Source organism: Protopterus annectens, chromosome 1.part0, assembly GCF_019279795.1.
Source record: "Protopterus annectens isolate FY-2018-M chromosome 1.part0, PAN1.0, whole genome shotgun sequence".
NCBI classification, from domain to species: Eukaryota; Metazoa; Chordata; order Ceratodontiformes; family Protopteridae; genus Protopterus; species Protopterus annectens.
Genome location: NC_056725.1, coordinates 162,332,022 through 162,352,267, shown reverse-complemented (window position 1 = coordinate 162,352,267; position 20,246 = coordinate 162,332,022). Strand labels below are relative to the sequence as shown.

General features: G+C 37.6%; 1 protein-coding gene across 1 annotated transcript in view; it reads right to left on the bottom strand.

The window, feature by feature from the left end:
* Positions 1–1,882: 1,882 nt before the first annotated feature.
* Positions 1,883–20,246, bottom strand: part of LOC122787887 (olfactomedin-like) — a 304,834-nt gene continuing 286,470 nt past the window's right edge. The window contains exon 5 of the mRNA XM_044054843.1: positions 1,883–4,510. Coding sequence (XP_043910778.1) covers positions 3,672–4,510 — 839 coding nt within the window. The 3' untranslated portion in view covers positions 1,883–3,671. The remainder of the gene's footprint in view (positions 4,511–20,246) is intronic.

Sequence of the window (20,246 nt, the reverse complement as noted above, 5' to 3'; positions counted from 1 at the left end):
TAATGAACCACACTTCATAGAATTGTCCATCTATTTTCTTTCCTATGAGAGCTTCCTATCCTCAAGTTAAACAATGCCTATTCACTTACTGTGCTCTGAAAAGACCACCTTCACCACTAGCAGAGTACACTTAGATACAAAACTTAAAATATACAAAGTTTGCTTTGGGAATGATACTAAACCCTAGACTTGCTGAATGTTCGAGTCAAAGGGCTTAAATACTGTATTCTAGATCTCATAGCTGTATTCCCATTGCAGGTCTCTATTAATTCCATACATTCCATTACCTACAGTCCTAGTATTTCTCAATTCTGAAGCAAAGTCCAGGAATCTGCTACACCATTCTCCTCAGTTCAGTGAGATTCTAACATTGCTGGCAACTCAATTTTCCTGATAACATGAACTGCTGCTGTTGATTCTTCCTGCTCTTCAGAATATTCAGCCACAATTCCCTCCAAACATACTGTGTTTTCATCTACATGTAAAACTTCATAAAACAGGATGTGTTTAATAACATAAGAATGCCCCCCCCCCCCGCAAAACATATTGTGAACTCTCCAAATCTTCCATTTTAATAGCTGAGATGTACAGAAAACGCCACTATTTTTCCATATAACTATAATTTTCCCAGAACATGGTTCCCTTTTGTATTCTAAGTGAATTCCCCTATGTCTGTAGAAGTTACCCTTAGATGGTAAGAATGCCATCTTGGGTGTACCCTAAAAATTGGACTCAGGCCTAGTAAAACTAACATAGTCAAAAAAAACTAAATGAGTCCATAAAATATACAAATAAAGAATTGTCTCATGGTAGCAAAACAATATATAATCAATGCATAATTTGTTATATTTCACTGCATCAGCATGCTGGGCTATTTTTAAGTTTGAAGACAGTTGTGAAAAACAGTAACTGAATTTTACGTTGTTTTTGTTACTGCTAGGGAAAGTAATCTCTACAAATGAAGAAAGTAAGGAATTTGTGAGAACCAGTATGATACATTCAGAACATAACCTTAAAACACATTTTAATGATGTAAACAGAATCTTTGTGTTATATTTAGCCAAACATAAGACAGAGAGAGAGAAGATATGTCAACAGACTCATCACTGCATATAGGGTTCCCCTATCTCAAATTCGTCTCATAGGTCACATACCACTTTCTTCACACACTTTGTTCGGCCACATTGCTGGTACTTCTCAGATGTAGCCTGAATCATGCTATGCTTATTCCTTTGTTTTTCAGGACCCTCACCTTTGGAATCTACCACCTTAGTGGCTCAGGGAATCTTTAGGATACCCTAAAAGCTTAGTTGCTTGTTTTTTTTTTTTATTATCTGATTTTAAGTACTGCAGCTCCTTCTGCTTTGGATAACAAGGATTCATTTGACCATGTTTCATTGTTTAATTAAATTATGCTTGTCCTGGTATTGTACAATGCCTAATTTTAAGCACTTAAATAAACTCTTGTTGTTGTGTCTTTCGGCTTTTCCTGGTTAGGGGTAGCCACAGCGGAACTCCAGTCCACTAATGATTGGTAGTTGATTTTTACGTGCCGAGTTACCAGCCCTGACGCACAACCTTCAACGAAGGTACGCCCATTCCCGCATGTCTCCACGCAGAAGACGCTGTAGCTGAGAATCAAACCGGACAGCATCTTACTGTGAGGTGACAATGCTACCCCAGCACCACCACCGCGGGTAACCACTTAAATAAACTCTAGTTTTGAAATTTTTAATTTATCTTTTTCCAGACATGCCCACCTAAGTTTCTCAGGCATTGTGCTCAGACTTTATGTATCTGACACCAGATACCCTCTTGTTTAATAACTATATTGAAAAGCTCTTAAATGTATGAATATTTGGAACATTTCCATGAATCAATGTGCTTGCTAGATTCTGAGATTTTATTTTATTTCAAACTCAGTTACATTGTCTTTATGAGCTGATAACATAATCAAATAGATGAATACTGCAATCACATTTTTAAACATCTATTTATTTATTTATGGCATAGGCACCTTTCCATAAGCATATAAATCAGAAGGTTTCTAAGATAGTAACAAGCATCTTAGCATTAGAATGAGTGTATACATTGTAGCCAGTGGTAAAATAACAAGCATCTTAGCATTAGAATGAGTGTATACATTGTAGCCAGTGGTAAAATAACAAGCATCTTAGCATTAGAATGAGTGTATACATTGTAGCCAGTGGTAAAATGGCCAAAACATTATAATATCATTATCTAAAAATTATTTTTTATAAGTTTAAAACTTATACAAAGGTAAGAATTTCACTAATTTCTTTAGACATTAATTTTAAGTTAAACTTAGAACTCGTGAAAAAGTAAACAATTAAGAAAGTTCAGAATGCAATCTGTGGGTTACCCAAGTACTTCATGTCTAACATACAGCCATCTTAAGTGCTTGTTTTGAGCAGTTATGAATATCTACTGATAATGTTGTTATTTAGCTGTACTCACGTAAAAAAAAATCTGTCTTTTCTGGGAGTCAGTAAAGCTATATTTAACATTTGTTAGCAGTAATATCAGTCAAGACATTTAAATTTCCCCATACAACATCTAATTTACAGCTTTATTGCAAGAACCATAAATTCAGTACATAAGCCAACCAAAACTGCGACACAGCTCTTAAAAGCAATATAGTTAAGATACATAGTTGTGAACCAGGGTGCATTTACTCTGTGGGCAGAGAAACTGAACAGGGTATTGAAAATGTAAAATGTACATATGCAGTTAAAGCTACACGTGTGTACACCTGACAGAAATTATAATGCAGTCACAATTACATAGCTTCCTTCACATAGCACTTTCTGTTGTCCATCAGTGCTTGAAGCCATGACCAGTAGAACACATCACAATCTTTCTGTTCTGGTGGCCAAGGCTCTAACAGTCTGTGTATGCTTATAGTATGTATCTAACTAGAAACAGGGTTCCTATAGTAAGCAACTTCATGTTATTGGCTAACTGACATTATTGTTATAATAACTCTTTCAAAATGTATATCACAAAACTGATACCATTAAATACTCTGTTGTCCATTCATAGAACCTTTATCATTTTTGACATCTAGTATGGATATTTTGGAAAGCCATCTCATTGGTGGATTGCAACATCGTAGTGCATTCTTGCAGAATCTATGAGAAAATGCCAATCCCTGCTCTTTTTGCCTTACTGAGCCCCCGTAAACAAGTATTTATGCTATAGTGGAAGGTCAGAGATACTGTGTTCTGTAACTAGTAGTTACAGTTAAGACACTTACCAAGAAGTAAACTGCAGATACAAGATTTATCTCCTTCACTTTTTATTTATTTATTATGCTTAGCTTAGCATTTGGATTAATGTATACTGTTTTTTATAGTTTAATATGTCAAAAGATGGATTCTTCTATGACTTCACCAATTACCTCAGGTAACATTTTCAAATAAACTTTGTAAAATGATTTTGATATCACATATATTTGTTCCTGATTCAGTATTTCCAGATGCTAGAACTTCTTCTCTCTCTCTCTCTCTCTCTCTCTCTAGCTTAATAATATTGACAAAAACATTGAAGCAGGATATTAGGATCCAACTGGCTGAAGTAAAACAGAAGCTATAATGAGAAAATTCAGAATTGTGAAAGCCTTCCCTTCTGATATTGTGTCTCATTACTGCCTATAATACATTGTCCAATGGTTCAAAATTGATGTCATATGTTACCATAAATCCATTACTGTACATATACAGCTTGTGATCTGATGGATTATAATTCAGATTTTGGACTGTGTCCTCCACCTTATCTAGTATTATATTAACACTGCCCTCTTTGTTTGTTTTGGTATCAAAGGTATAAAACACATTGTCTTTTTGCTGACTGACTGACTTTGTGACATACAGCACACCACATATCATAAACGCATTGGAGGCAGATGGTTTGTATACTGTGGTGACCCATGTTTCCTCCACAGTGAATAACTCCTCATTTATCTTACCAATAATAATGTTACCTGTACCTGCCTCATTAACATAAAGAACCCAAACTCCATGCTCATCTACTGTAAAGTCCATGTCCTGAAACCGTGCTCCAGAATAAGAGAAACGATCATTGTAAGCTGCCTGGTTGAGCACCTGCCTTTCTACCTTATGGGTATTGATATTGATTCTGCACATATCCCTACTGTTGAAGCAGTGGTAGTACATGAAGCCCTTGTATACCACCATACCACTGCCCTGTCCTGAGTAGGAGTAGTTCCAGACATTATTTTCATTTTTGGCTAGTTGATAAGTGACTGGATACTTGTACAGTAATAAATTGTCATAAGAAGAATACTCTCTATAAAGGTCCATCCGCCGACCATCAGTAATAAGTGGTGCAACCCAATAGACATCCTGCTTCATGCTGGAAGGAAAAGGATCTTTGCCCCATCCACCATGCTTGTGGTTTTGTCCCATCCAATTCAGCTTCACCACAAAGGGCTGACTAATGCTCTGCAGGCCTCCATGTTTGCAGCTCCCTGGTAAAATTTAAAGAAAATAGTATGTAGAATGAAACAAGTCAACCTCGTATTATACAGGATGAACACTAATTCATATTTCATAGCTTTGCAGAAATACTTTATCTTTCCTTGGATTCATGCAGTAGTGGATACAGTAAATTATCAGAACACAGATACTATTTTGCAATACTGATAACAGTGCAGAAAACAAAATGTTAGTTTTCTTTAAAGATCCAGCTTAGGATATATAATAATGAACAAAAACAAGACAGTAATAAAATCTGTGACCTGCACCTTACTGAAGTCTGAATGAAAAGGATGCATGTATCTACAGTTGTAGGATTAGCTTCATTTTACAGATGTCGAACAGTTAGTTGGACAAACCACTACTGCATCAACAAGAACAACTTTTGCTGTAAGTATCAAGACAGTATCAGAATAGCATTTAGAAATCCCTAGACCTTACCTATTGATTTCACATGTTCTTTGCCCATGCCAGATGCATAACTGTTATGGAAGCATGCCATGATGGCTAACAACTGAATAAAGTTGCAAAGGAAGTGTGTGTGAAGTTCACAGACAAAGCATGTACAACTCCTTAGTGTGGGGTAATGAAGATTCTCTGCATAGTGTTATTGCTTCCTCATCTGTTCTAACCCAGGAAAAGAAGTAATTCTATACTGTTTCAACATTAGTCATTATATTTCATTTAGTTAGTACAGGGCATAGTGGTGCAAGGTTTTTACCTCAAAGCTGTGAGTCTGGGGGTTCAAGTCTTAGCTCTAGTCACTCCCTGGGGGGGCTGTATATTCATTGTGTATTTGCGTGGATTTTCTCTAGGTACTCCAGTCTCTACCTAACTCCCAAGATTATGCCAATTGACTGGCTGCTCTAAAACTGATTGGATGCATTGCAGTTATCCTTGACTCTGTGGTCCAGGTTATGACTAGAAAATATCTGAAATACACTGATTCACATTGCTGGTTAACAAATAGAATAAATTAAACCAAACTAGGTGATTTCTGTAAAGGAGACATGATTTTTACTTACCATTGAAGAAAACATCACTCCGCTCCCCTACCCTACCCCCAATTCCCACCCACCCCCACTACTCCTAACCTTATACTCATGTAACAACACCCATTCTCCTCCTCAGCCAATCATGACCCACTTCCTCTTAGCACTCCCTCCTACTACCTTTTGTACATCTTAATTACTTAATTTGACCTTATTTATATAACACACCCTAACCTCTTTCTTAGCTTACACCATATTACTTTTATTTTCTGTTAAGCTATTAAATCCATCTTACTTCACTTATAAGTACCTTTATCCTTTAACCTATGCTATCTCACACCACTTTTCCTCCTTTCTCCCTCCATCTCCCTTATCTACTTCACTCCTCTATCCTTCCTTCACTTATAACACATCTATACCTCCACATGGACCCAACACATAAATACTTCTACCCATATATACTACTCTTAACAACAACTCTTGCTTCTCTTACAATACCTTACACATTAACCTCATTTGAACATATTTCTCTTCAAGAACATCTCCACCCCCTTCAAGGAACTCTATCACTCTCTCTCGATAACTATCTCAACCATATTAACATAACCTCTACCTCCATTTATATACTTCCAAAGTATCATAGATCTACCCATATTACTTACATTCTTACCAAAAAAAACAAATTATTATGATAAAATCTACAAGTTTATACACTATCCGCAACCACACCCACTACTAGATGGTGACATTCATCCTAACCTAGGCCCCAATACTGACATTACCAAAAAGCCCCTCAACCTAACTACTTCAAATATCTTTACACCAAATAGACCACCTAACTCCCTCCTAATAGCTCATCTTAACATCCGCAGCATTAACAATAAAACTTCCCACCTACATGCACTCCTAGATGTTCACTCATTTGATATTCTCTGTCTTTCTGAAACATGGCTAAAGCCCTCTACTCTCGACCAGGAAATCACCCCTCCAGGATATAACATCCTGAGATGTGATCGCAGCACCAAAAAGGGTGGTGGAGTAGCCATTTTGTATAAATCTGAACTACAACTTTCACCCTCCAATTTGTCACTTCCCTCAGTTCCCAACTCAGAAACCCTCACTGCAAAACTACAAATCAATAACTCCAAATCTATCTATATAATCTGCACTTACCTCCCCCCTGGAAATAACATCAATACTCTAGAAAACTTACTTAGTTACCTCACTTCCCACCTACCCCAAGAAACCATTATCTTAGGAGACTTTAACATAGACTGGAAAACCTGTAATTCTCCCAATCCTACCAACCACATACATCTCTATGGATTTACACAAATAACCACTCCTACTAGAATCCATAAACAAAACAATAAATAAACCATCTTAGACTGGATCCTTCTAAATAGTCATATTGATTCTTATAAGCCAGGAATACTCCCAGATGATATGAGTGACCACATGCTAACCTACATCATCAAACAAAAATCTTATACCCCCAACACAAATATTTTTAAAACCTCCCGCTGCAAAAAATACTTTAATCCAGAGAGCTTCCAAAATGAACTCATAGCATGTGACTGGTCTCCTATGTTTCATCTTGAACTTGATGAAGCAGTAACCTACTTCAATACTAGATTTCTCCAAATACTAGACTACCATGCTCCCTCTCACTCTTCCCGCATAAGAACCAAAACTGCCCCCTGGCTCACAAAGGCAACCAAGCAAAAGATCTTTATCAGAAATAAAATTTGGGCCAGAAACCCAACAGATCACCTCTACTTTAAACAGTTACGAAATGCAACTAAGAAGGACATTCTCAAAGACAAAAAAGACTATTACTTCCACCTATAACAAACCCACCATCAACACCCCCAAAAATTCTGGTCTAGCATTAACAAACTTCTTCAACCAGGACTCTCTAAAACTCCTGACCCTACAGGTTTCAACCATTATAACTCTAACCAGATTCCTGATGCCTTTAACCACTATTTTACTGAAGCCATCCTATCCCTAGCTAACACATTACCTACCACCTCCACCCTTTCATCAAATACACCTAATACCTCATCACCTACCTTCCATATACACCCAGTACTTACATCCCTCATTGGTAACCTCCTTCAAAAGCTCAAGCCATGCACCCCCTCCGCAGACTGTCTTCCAGCCGAATACCTACAAATTGCAGCTAAAGCCATAGCCTACCCCATCTCCATACTTATAAACAGAACAATTTCAGAAAGCAAAATCCCTTCTCTGTGGAAGATCTCCTATATAATCCCTTTACACAAAGGTGGGTCTTCAACTGAACTTTCTAACTTTCGGCCTATTGCCTTACTCTCTCCATTAGCTAAAATAATGGAGAAATGTATACACCGACAACTGCTTGACCACCTACTACAAAATAATCTACTTGCCAATTGCCAACATGGTTTTAGGCCCTACCATAGCACAACAACTGCCCTGCTATCCTTCTCAGACTCTAAACAAAAATTGTAGCAATAACTACTTTTCTTCTGCTCTTTTTGTAGACCTTTCAAAAGCATTTGATATGGTGAACCATACCATACTTATCAACACTCTAAAAGCCCAATCACTTGACCCACAAGCATTACAATGGTTTATATCCTATCTACAAGATAGACAGCAAGCAGTTCTCTGGAATCATAATATTTCTTCATCCCTCTCTGTAAACATTGGAGTACCACAGGGCTCTATTCTAGGACCACTTCTATTTTCTCTGTTTATCAGTGATCTACATACTAGTATTTCTCAATCCACCTGTATACAGTATGCAGATGACTCCACCTTAATTTGTTCAGCCAAGACCATAACCTCTCTCCAGTGCCTCACCCAAACAGTATTTAACAGTGTTGAGAACTGGTTCACGAAACACTGCCTTCTTCTCAACCCCAAGAAAACCAAACTATTGCTCTTTTCTCCTACTCACAAGTCACCTCAACCACACTTCACATTAACCTCTAACAATGGAACTATCATATCCCCTGATACTACAACCCGTCTGCTGGGTGTTACAATTGACAACAACCTTAGCTACAATGACCATATTAACTCCACTATAAAGACTGTTAACAAAAAACTAGGGACCTTATACAGAATAAAATCCTTCCTTACCCCTGCAGCCAAAATTACTATAGCCCAAACACATCTAATCTCTACCCTGTTGTATGCTTCTGCTATATATACTAATCTTTCTAAAACCAACCTTTCCAAACTCTCCACCAGCTATAATAACATAGTCAGATTTGCTACTGGTACCCCATATAGAACTCATCATTGCCACAACCTCAAACAACTGGGTTGGTTAGAACTACAAAACCAACTACTTTTTCAACAACTTGTTATCCCCCATAAGATACTCTACTACCCCATGCATACCCCTATACTCACTAATCTCATCTCCCCTTACAAAAACCTTGCAACCCTACATTCAGCAAATAAACTTCAAATCTCTTCCATTAAATCCAACAACAAAGCTGGGGACTCACTCTTCACAAACACCGTAGGAAAGAGCTGGAACCATCTTCCTTCTGAACTTTCCAACCTTACTTCTACTCTGCTTTATAAGAAGCATCTTAAAGAATATCTTAAATCCCACTGGCTTTGCCCCTGCTCTAACCCTGACTGATATCTCTTGCCCATCCTGCTCTTTCTCAGAAAAAAAAAAAAAATTTTTTTTCTGTTTTTTTTTGTTTCTACTCATGGTATTTTATTCTAGCCTAAATGTTTCTAAATAACTCTGCTTAACCCTATCTTTTAATGTAAACATTGTATCAATTTTAATTTTAATTTTACTGCATTGTTGTCATTATTGCTGCTTGGAGCTTTTCTCCCTGGGCCTCTACTGAAAATGGACATGTATCCAGTTAGACTAGCCCGGTCAACAAATGTAAAATAAAAAAAATAAATAAAAAATAGTCTCTCGTTTTTGTGTCACACATCATGGCATTCTTGAAGTACTGCCATTTGTTTCCTAACAAGTGCTACTACCATTTCTGTATGATTCAGATTGTTGGCAGCCCCAATCACTTCCAGCAGTAACACATTTTGATCTGACTGGACCAGTGTTCAGAGGAAAAGCATGACATCTTGTAGTAGGTCTATCAGTCCATAATAGATGGTCAAACAACTTCAAAATACTAATGCAAATGTGAGCTACATTAAAGTGATGAAAACCTGGGGGCAGTTTCTAATCCTTCCTTACTGTCTGCCCTGTATACTGAATCCTCACACGCACTTCTTGTGACTTGTCTAAATCTCCAGATTCAAGGACTCCACTGATTAAATGAAATACACAAGACTGTCATATTTGCAGGAACGCGACATTTTTAGCAGAACTTTTTTATTCCCTACCTGTCTTCAGGGAAACATTAAATAAGCGTGAGGAGCACCTTGGAATAAAGTTAATGCTATCAAAATGCAAGTCATAGTAGCACTTCCTGACTCTTTCTCTTCTGTCACCTTGGTGTTCCCAACATATCTGGATACTCTTTTGATGTTGTATCCTAACCAGCTATTTGATTTCCACAAGAATACGAGGACACAGCTAAACCTAATGTTACTTCTTTGTTTCTTTTTTTTTCTTTATTATGAAAAAGCATGAGGTTCAGACCTGCCACCCCACATTCTACTGCCTTGCTCAGAGTATTATTTTAAGCTTATTAGATATATTTTTTGCAAATAATATTTATACATATTAAGATATATAATCCTGAATATGGCATAATGTTCATCTTTGAGATTTTGTATCTAGTTGTCTAAAGTAAGGAGAACATGGCTATTCCAAGCTTGTGTTCCGAATCTACACAGCATAGCTATGAACCATAGAGATCTGGCTTTGGCCTAAATATGAGAACTCATGGGAATTCAGAAAAGAGTTAAAGCCAATCCATGTGCTAGAAAGAGATTCTTTATGTCAGCCATGTAAAGGTCTTTAATATTTGTACCCAAGATACCTTAGCACACTGGAAACAGATTGAAAGGGAGCATGTGGTCCATTTGATGACTCATTATTCTGGTACGCTTTCATCAAGGCAGGCACGTTGATATGTGGTAGTACTAAAACTTAGAGAAATACTCACTATGTGATGTCACTGAACTTCAGGCTTAAGGGCAGATTCTCTTACTTCCAAGACTCAGCAACCTTAGGTTTAGTATATTTAGAGTTGCTTGGGTATAGTTCACAGGGAACTTGCCTCCCCCTTGCATAAATGTTTGTTTTTTTTTTGTCTTGAAATATCAGCATTAATTAACATTATTTGGTTTTCAGTATTACTGGGTGCTACGTTTGTGTCTGTAATGTAATGGCATGAATCCATATTCACAAGTATAAAATACTCTTCTATCACCTTACTATATCCAGATCAGTGTAAACCATAATGTCATTCTTTCTTAATGACAGAATGCATTTAAATTATTGGCTGTGATTTAAATGGATGCCCACAACTTCTGCACAGCAAGGTATTAATTTCCTTCTTGAAACTTGTGCATCAGTGGCCAGAGTAGGTAACATTTCTCAGGATCCTGTATGCTCATGACTTTTAAAATTACCATAAGATATAATTCTATAGGTGCCCCCAATAGTAATAGCGTACTCTGAAAAGACAACCTCACCATAAAAAAATAAATAAATAAAACAATTTCAGCAGTAGTATTTGCCCCACATCACGCTAATTGAGATGTGTTTTTTTCTAACTTGTACCCTAACATGACCTGATGGGGGTTGCCATGCAGATGTGATTTTATTTTCTAGTAATGGTTTCTTGATCATATAATGCTGTCTATTTTCTCATAGGATAACATGAAGGAGGCAAAATACTTCCTGTTGTCTTGTTTCTCCATTCACGTACTACAACTAGGTGTCAAGCTTCCCATCTGTGATTGTCGACTCATACTTGAAGACTGACTCTGTAGTATATCCCAAGGTGTATAACTTTCTATTCACTCTGTAGCTTGACTATTGTAGTTAGGATAACTAGCATTATTTTGTTTTCCTAAGGATGTCATTAGCTCCTTCAGTATCTGGGTTGTCTGGGTTAAGGTTAGGGCTTTATTCCTTTATTTCCCTGCAACACAGAGCTAATTGGGCTCATGTCTTTCAGTACTATATCTGGGACTTCAACTTCAGGATTATGAAGTTGGTTTTGTGCAATCTGATCTCTTCTTTCTGCATCTGGATTTTCTTTTAGTTATTCCAATACAGACTTGTCATAGTTAGCAGCAATAGGAGTGACCTCAGGATTTCTCATTTCTAGAGAAAGTGGTATGTCATCAAGCTCCTTGCAATACATTAGCTCTGTCAGTCAAGAAAAAAAAATGTCATATTCCTTCTGTAAATCTAATATCCTTGACCTTTAATACAGTATCATCTTGGTCCAGGTGAATTTCTTGCTACTTTAATATCACATCACTTGTATTTCTATTATATGTAACTTGAATTCTCACCATGTCTCCTTCCTTACTGCAGATACATATTTTGCTGCTTTGTCATAATATGGTTTCTGTATATCTTGAGTACGTTTCAGCAAACCTGAACAAATGACCAAGATTTCTGGTGACAGTAGTGCAGACGTTTTCCTCCCCATTAGCACCGGTGATAAAATTATGTCATGTGGTGGTGTACTTCTGTATCTGAATTTGTGATGTGCCTAATTTCAGTTACTTTTTTCAATACTACTGCTTTTTGTCATCAAAATGTTCACAATATGGACAACATATTTTACCTGTTCATTACTCTGATGATAATATGGACTGTTATATGTCTGAACTCTTAAGTGGTAGCAAAATATTAACTGCTGTATCTCCAACTATGGACCAATGCCTGATATGACTGTAATAAGAATTTAGTGTCTGTAAAATATGCTGTTAAGGACACTGGCTACTTGTTTACTCACAGTATTCATCAGCTTCACCTTTTCAGGGTGGTTAGAGTAATAGTACAGATTAGATAGTGGTAGCATCGAAAATGAAATGTGAGTAGGAATTTGATTAATAGTTATCCCTGGAATTTTACGTAATATCTTCTCTTCTTTTTGGTTTAAGTTATGGTGTCAGTTGCACACATCACAGTTTTGTACAATCATTTTGTATGTGTTCTGATTATTTTTTTGTCCACTACAGTATACATCATTTGCTCATTTCAAAGAAACCAAGGCAAATAAGATAAAAGATAATCCACAGACAGGAAGAACCGAGCCAAAAAGCACAGAGTGCAGCTTTATTGAACAACAAACAGGTCAATAAATCAAGCGCTTTCACCAGGCAAATACCTGGCTTTCTCAAGATAAAAAGTAGTGTGACTGAAAAGTTTAAATACTTAAGCATCTGATCACATGGTACTTAATTAGTTCAACAAACATCCACTTAAGAAGGCAGTTAATTAGTAACTGAACTCAGTGAGTGAAAAGTATGCATATGAAAATGCAGAATAAAAGTTCAAATAGTGAAAACACTAAAAATCATTTAAAAATCATTTAAAAATGATGTACAAATGTGTGCATAAAAAATCACAAATATGTAAGATAAAAGACATTTACTAATTGTAACAAGAAAATCATAGCCTAGCCCTTCTCAGCTTTAGTACACTGGATATATTAATGGCCTCATTGAGACCAGGGGATATGCAGAATTAAGTCTAAGCTGCCATAAAAGTTCTTTATATTCAAGGCGGGCTTCCCAGTCACCTCCTCTAGCATCCTGGGTCACCTGTTCAAGAACCATTTTTAAATGATTTTTTAGTGTTTTCACTATTTGAACTTTTATTCTGCATTTTCATATGCATACTTTTCACTCACTGAGTTCAGTTACTAATTAACTGCCTTCTTAAGTGGATGTTTGTTGAACTAATTAAGTACCATGTGATCAGATGCTTAAGTATTTAAACTTTTCAGTCACATTACTTTTTATCTTGAGAATGCCAGGTATTTGCCTGGCGAAAGCGCTTGATTTATTGACCTGTTTGTTGTTCAATAAAGTTGCACTTTGTGCTTTTTGGTTTGGTTCTTCCTGTCTGTGGATTATCTTTTATCTTATCATTTGCTCATTCTTAACAATACAAAAGTATATTTCATGGATTTTCTCATGTACAGATTCATTTAATGAGTCATTTTTATTGCCCAGAAATAGATCTGTGAAGGAATGATAAATGTGGGCTGAAAACCTTTTGGCCGTCTGAAATCTACCCATATAGGAGAGTCGGAATGATTTTCAGCTTGGCTCCTAGAGTATAGATTCTCACATATCTTTTTAAAATTTGCCTCAGTCATGGTACTCATAGCCTCATGCAGCGTGATCCTTGGGTACTTTGGGCTGAAATATGCACTATTTAAAGGTGTCCCAAACTGAACAGTATAATTTTGTTGATGGTGTGCTAATAGGCCACATTTCTGTTTCACTCTCTTGTATTTAAAGGCTTATTAACAGCTCAGATTATTTTAGCAATCCAGTAACAATGGGGATATTAGCTTTAGGATATGTTGTGAGGGTGAGTTTATTTTCCACTCTGTGTATGAACGATTCCTTAGTCTATCCACATATTTGAGTAGTTCTTTCAAACTTTTACCAATAAGAAAAGGGGTGGGGAGAGTGGTCATCCCTGGTGTGTACCTTTGGACAGCTCTAAGGTAGTTGACAGCATGTTACTGCTTAGAATATGGACACAGGGAACCTTATACAGGGCTTTTACTGCTCTGGAGAAGCCATCAGTGACCATATCCTCTCAAAAACCTTTCAAATAAAATTCTATTTCACTGTGTCAAAAGTCTTTTTGAAATCCACCGTAATTACCACAGCTGATTCTGGGACATTTTTTAATTTATTCATGTAGTCCCTTAGCAACCTGAGCAACCCCAGCAAGACCTGGTGGTCTGCCATCAACTTCTCTGGAGCAAAGCCAGTTTGTGGGGACAAACTTAGTTTGGACAGCATATTTCCTACTCTATCTGCTACTATTCTTGCAGAAAGTTTAGTATCAGTGTTGAGCAGGGAGATAAGCCTGTAGTTAGAGACACTTCATCTTTGTCATGAAAACCCTGGAACAGGCTTAGCAGTGGCATCAGGTATTTTTTAAGAATTGGTAAAGCTCCATATTAAGGACATCTAGACACAGGCCTTACCCTTAAGGATTGCTGCTATCACTGAACTCACATCTTCTTCAGAGATAGAAAGCCTAACATTTCCATCTGAGACTGTGACAGTGTGGGAGGTCTGCTGCTGCACAGATTATTAGCAGCTTTTACCCACCTACCATGACCTTGCCCCTTTTCCTTATATAACCCCTAGTAGAATCCAGAAAAATCTTTAATGATATCATTGGAAGGGTTAGTCATAGATGAGCCACCCGGAGAGAGGATTGCTGGGATAAGGGACTACTTCATTCTCTGTTTAATCCTGTAGCCAGCAACATCCTCAGCTTATCTCCTAGCAACTGTGTTCTTGTTGCTGCAATCTCCAGATACAGATGTGTAGTCTAATATTGCATCCTATTCCATCTGTTGTGCACATCCTTGCATTTATTAATTTTATTTTCATGCCTGAACTTCATTCTCACACACATTCCCCAAAGTTTGATTGCTATATCCTCTAACTCATACAATTATGCATGAAATTCCTTATGGTACTAGCCATTAAGACTCTTACAAGCACCATGCAAATTAAATTTGAGAGGTTGCCCCCAAGTTAAATTAGGCATGGAATACATAGAATTAAATTCACAAAAGCTACCTGCCAAACTCCTAATATCCTCCCTAAACTCTTCTTTTCATAAAGTAATGGATCCATCCTCCATTAGTGAGGTTCTAACTCTCCAACTCTACATGAGAAATTTCCAGAAGTGACCAGAGCATGATCAGTCTGTGAAGCTATAGCAATCTCCGTGACTTTAGCCATGTGCATTATGTTCCCAGAAATTAAACAATAATCCAAGTGGCTCAGATTTGTTGAGCCTGGAGCTGTGAATGTAAGGTAGGCTTCTCCAAGCTGAAAGGTTTACCACACTATTACGACCTCAGTTCTTTTATGTCTTGCAATACCACCCTATGAGATCTGTATCACTTCTCTGCAACAGGGACTTCATATCTTGGATCTCATCCAAAACAACATTAAAGTACCCTGCTATTAGAAGCCTTGCATCTGTCTATATAAAATGCTCCAGGCTACTGGAGGGTTTACAGAACAATGAAGATTATCCTGAATATAAACCAACGAGCCCAAAATGAAACAGCAACTGGTAAAACAAGCAAAGCATGCAAAAAGAACCCAGCTGGGATAAAAACATAAAATCCATGAATGTTCGTAGCTAGAAAGTCTTTATTCATAAAATAAATCCAGTTGAACTTAGATAAGTGCTTTCATTCCAAGAAGTGTAAAATTAATAAGGAACTTCATCAAGACTTTCTATCTATGAACATTCGTGGATTTTACGTTTTTATCCCAGCTGGGTTCTGTTTGCATGCTTTGTTTGTATTATCCTGAATATGCCCATATGTGTTCCCAACCACTAACTTGCCCCTGGCATCTCAAGGGACATGTGGATCATTGTTCCTTCTTCTTCATCTCTAAAATCCAAGAGTTACAGTCTATCAAAGCCATAATGAGAATGTCTACCCCAGCTTGGGTTGATATCACTTACCCAAAGTGCAGGACATCGAATGGCTGATGTGTGAAGTCACAGTTCGTACGGGGCAGGAAATCTAATGATGAGCGGTCGAATGAGGTTAGTTGAGAAAGTGCGTAATGAGACTCTGGAGGGAAGTCGTGCTTCAGTGATGACAGGGAAGTAGCCCATTTCCTCACTATAGTACAATCTCAAAGTTGGTATATTTAAGTATGGGGAGATGCAGGGGGTGTAGCTCCCCTGCAAAATAGTAGAGGTGAGCTAACTGTCATATCTGAAAGAGGGGAATGTCAATATTATGGAATGCACTTTTTCGTGCAAACTATTTTCGACATTCCTCTCTTTAGATATGTTAGGTTTAGATGTTATTTTTTGGTTGAATGCACATTTGATGTTAGTGCATTCGACCTTATCATGGTAAACCCCCCAGCTTTAGCCTCCTTGTTTAAACTAGAGATACATTGACTATCCCTGAAATGCTTCAGAATGTTACTGTACTGTTTCCTGAACGTGCACTCTTGAATACACAAAACTTCTACTCCTGCCTTACTAAAACATTACTTTAATTCTCTACACTTGTTTTAATGAGCTGAAACTTCAAGCATTCATGTTATAGCAAATAACCATAGCAGTGCAAATGGGATAAAAATGCTGTAAAAAAGTCTCTGGAGGAATTGGTGTTGATCAATGCTCACTAGTCACAGAGACACTTTTACTGTGTTAACGAAGTGTGAGTAATGACAGCACTACATGTCAGCACCACTCACGAGTAAGGAGTACACACAAACTTAACCCACATGGTTTCTTACTGCACCTTCTAACATTTAATAATTTATGTAAAGTGTAATTCAGCAAGCAACACATCTGTGTCCCTCCCCATCACTGCTCTAACATCTTAATTTGATGGTTCTGTCTTTGGTTTGATGTCCAGTCTGTTCTTACTGAATTATCACAGACTCTTCAGTGTCCTGTGGTCTGCAAGGCTGCACACTTGCTCTGTCTCCCTCCTTCTCCTCTAGACTGATCGCTTCAGGGGAAGGATCCCCAGATGTATCCCCTCCCTCCTCATCTGTGCCTGTAGCCAGGAGTTCAGAGCAGTTTTCAATGCAGGCTGCTGCCTCAAATAGTTGCCTTGCCATGGGTTTTGGGCTGCAATCTCTCAGTCTCCAGCATCCCTAGTTTGTCTGCCATCGTGGGGCTAGGCTGGTGTACCTGACCAGTGCAGGCCAGCACTGTAGCTAACTTGCTCAGACCAAATCTCTTTCCAGACAATTCTGTAGTTAAATTTATTTGGTTAGCAGCCCAGGCAGTCCTCATAGTTGCTTCATTCTTACCCATACCTCTCAACTGTCTAGATTTTCACAGAATGTCCAGGTTTTTACCGATATTTTAGTCTGCCTCTCAGAAAACCTGTGTTTTTCTTTTTTTTGAAAAATCACTGAGGATTGAAGACACTAAATAATTACACACATTTGAGATTCAGATGTTATTTCCTTCAGAAAATGCATGCTAATAGAAAGCATGTTAATTCTAGCAACTTTCTAAGTTTACAAAAGCAGTATTTAAAATCTATCCCTATTTTGGCCCTTTGTCCTCTCCATCCCCACTGTTTAAGTCTTTGTCCAGATTTCATGTGCCAAGAGGTTGAGAGGTATGATATTAACTCTATCTGCCAAAAGGCATTGTCTTAGAAGCTGCAGAACTTAAGCATTTAGGACATGATGAGGTGCCACCTCCAGTCATTTCTTTATAGCAAAGCTTCTGCTTCAAATGATCATAATTTTAAAAGAAGTGATGGCTTATCTACTATCGTAACATTCAAGCCTTCAAAGGAATATAAAATGTGCCAGTGTTTTCCAATTATACACTGTATGACATGTCCAGGGGTTGTTGTCTTGCTACTCCTGAAAAGGGGTTAATTCCCTGATATCACTCACCCTGGAGGGCATTATTGTGCTTACAGAATGGATATCTGTATTTTTTATTTTTATATACGTCTTTCCAAATTGTTGATATCAAATTGTTCCTTCACCTAATGTTTCAAACTTGCTGCAGCATATGTAATTGTTGCTGTAGGAGGAAATATTTACACCATCATATGTTAGATTACAGTTTACGTTTCTATGTTTATATGTTTTACATTATAATTGTGAAGGCAAACTTGTCTCGTCCATTTTTTCTAGACCTTTCAGAAGCCTTTGAAACTGTGCCCCATCACAAATCCCTCACAGAACTCTCCAAATTCAAACTTAGTCACTCATGACTTGCCTGGTTCCACAGCTACCTAACCAGTCATCAGCAGGCTGTTATATGGTAGCAAGATCTATCACCCCTTCTACCTGTCACCATGGGGTACCACAGTATTCAGTTCTTGGACCTCTGCTCTTCACTGTTTTTACAAATAAACTTCATACTGCTACACATCTTGCCTCCATTACTCAGTATGCTGATGACTCCACTCTAATCTGTGCAGCCCCCACACTACAAGAACTCAAGGTAGCTACACATCAGTTCTTTACTGATGTTGAATCATGGTTAACAGACTCTCAACTAATACTTAACCCAAGTAAAACAAACATTATATTCTTTTCCCCTGGTAAACCGCTTGACCCTTCATCTTTGTTCCAAGTATAGTCCAACAACACTATAATAGCTACAGTATCACAAGGAAAATTATTTGTTGTCATCATAGACAATAAATTAAATTTGACATACACCTAGCTCAGACAATCAAAAAGACACATGAAGTTAGGCTCACTTTGCAGAATCAAACCATTTCTAACTGGCAATGCAAGACAGGCAATTGCCAGAACTCATTTGATTTCTACCCTTCTATATACTTCCTCAATTTTCACCAACTTAAATAAAACAGATTTAGCTAGACTTGAAACCTGCTACAATAAAGTAGTAAACTTTGCTACAAACTCCCCCATAGGACCCACCACTGCCTGGCCTTAAAACAACTTAACTGGCTAGAATTACCACACTATCTAACTTTCACTCAGTACAACATTGTTCACAAACTGATACACCACCCAGAAAAATCACCAGCTCTCCAACACCTTATCCAACCTTACACCAACTCTTGAGTTCTCCACTCCACAAATAAATCCCTACTACAAATCTCCGGGTCTAATAATAATGCTGCTGGACACTCACTGTATTCCAATTATATTCCCAAAATCTGGAACAGTATCCCACAAACTATTATTTGTGCAACTAATCTCACTCACTTCAAAAACCTCCTAAAGAACCAACTAACAGTCACTGGCTCTGCCTTTGTTCAGGCCCTGGTTAAGGACTCTGACCTCCCAAATACACTTTCACTACAATATCCTGATCTATCGAACTTCTTAACATATGTTTATCAAAATAAACTTTAACAACTATTAACTACTTTACCTTTCACCCTATCCCCAGCCTCTCCCTTCCTCCCATACTCTCACAAACCTATAACTTTCCCCTAGTGTTAATTCATCCACAGTAACTCCCTCTCTTCCTCTCATATTTCTTACCTCACTTTATCTCTCCTCCTCTTTAACACCAGTGTCTCTGCTCTACACTGCCTCTCAACCTCTTTGAGGCCTATATGCCAGTTACCGTTAGTAGACTGTGTAATATGTATATCCCTATACATGTATTTCTTTCTCTAATGTTTATTGTGAATTGTGTATCACATTGTTTTGAAATATGTATGTGATCTACATATCACACTAAGCTCTGAGGTATGTTTTTAAACTCTATGTAAACCATAGTGCATAATGTAAGCTACTCCTAATATTTGCTTTGGAACTTATCGTCATCAACCATAATGTATTATGTAAGCTACTTGCTAAGAATTGTCTTGGAGCTTTTCTCCCTAGGCCTCCTCTAAAAATGGGCTAAAACCCTGTTGGACTTTCCCAGTAAACAAGTGTAAAATAAATAAAATAAAATAAAAATAAATAAATAAATAAATATTAGTATTTGATGTCCACACACACACACACACACACACACACACACGCACACACGCACACACACACACACACACACACACACACACACACACACACACACACACACACACACACACACACACACACACACACACACACACACACACAC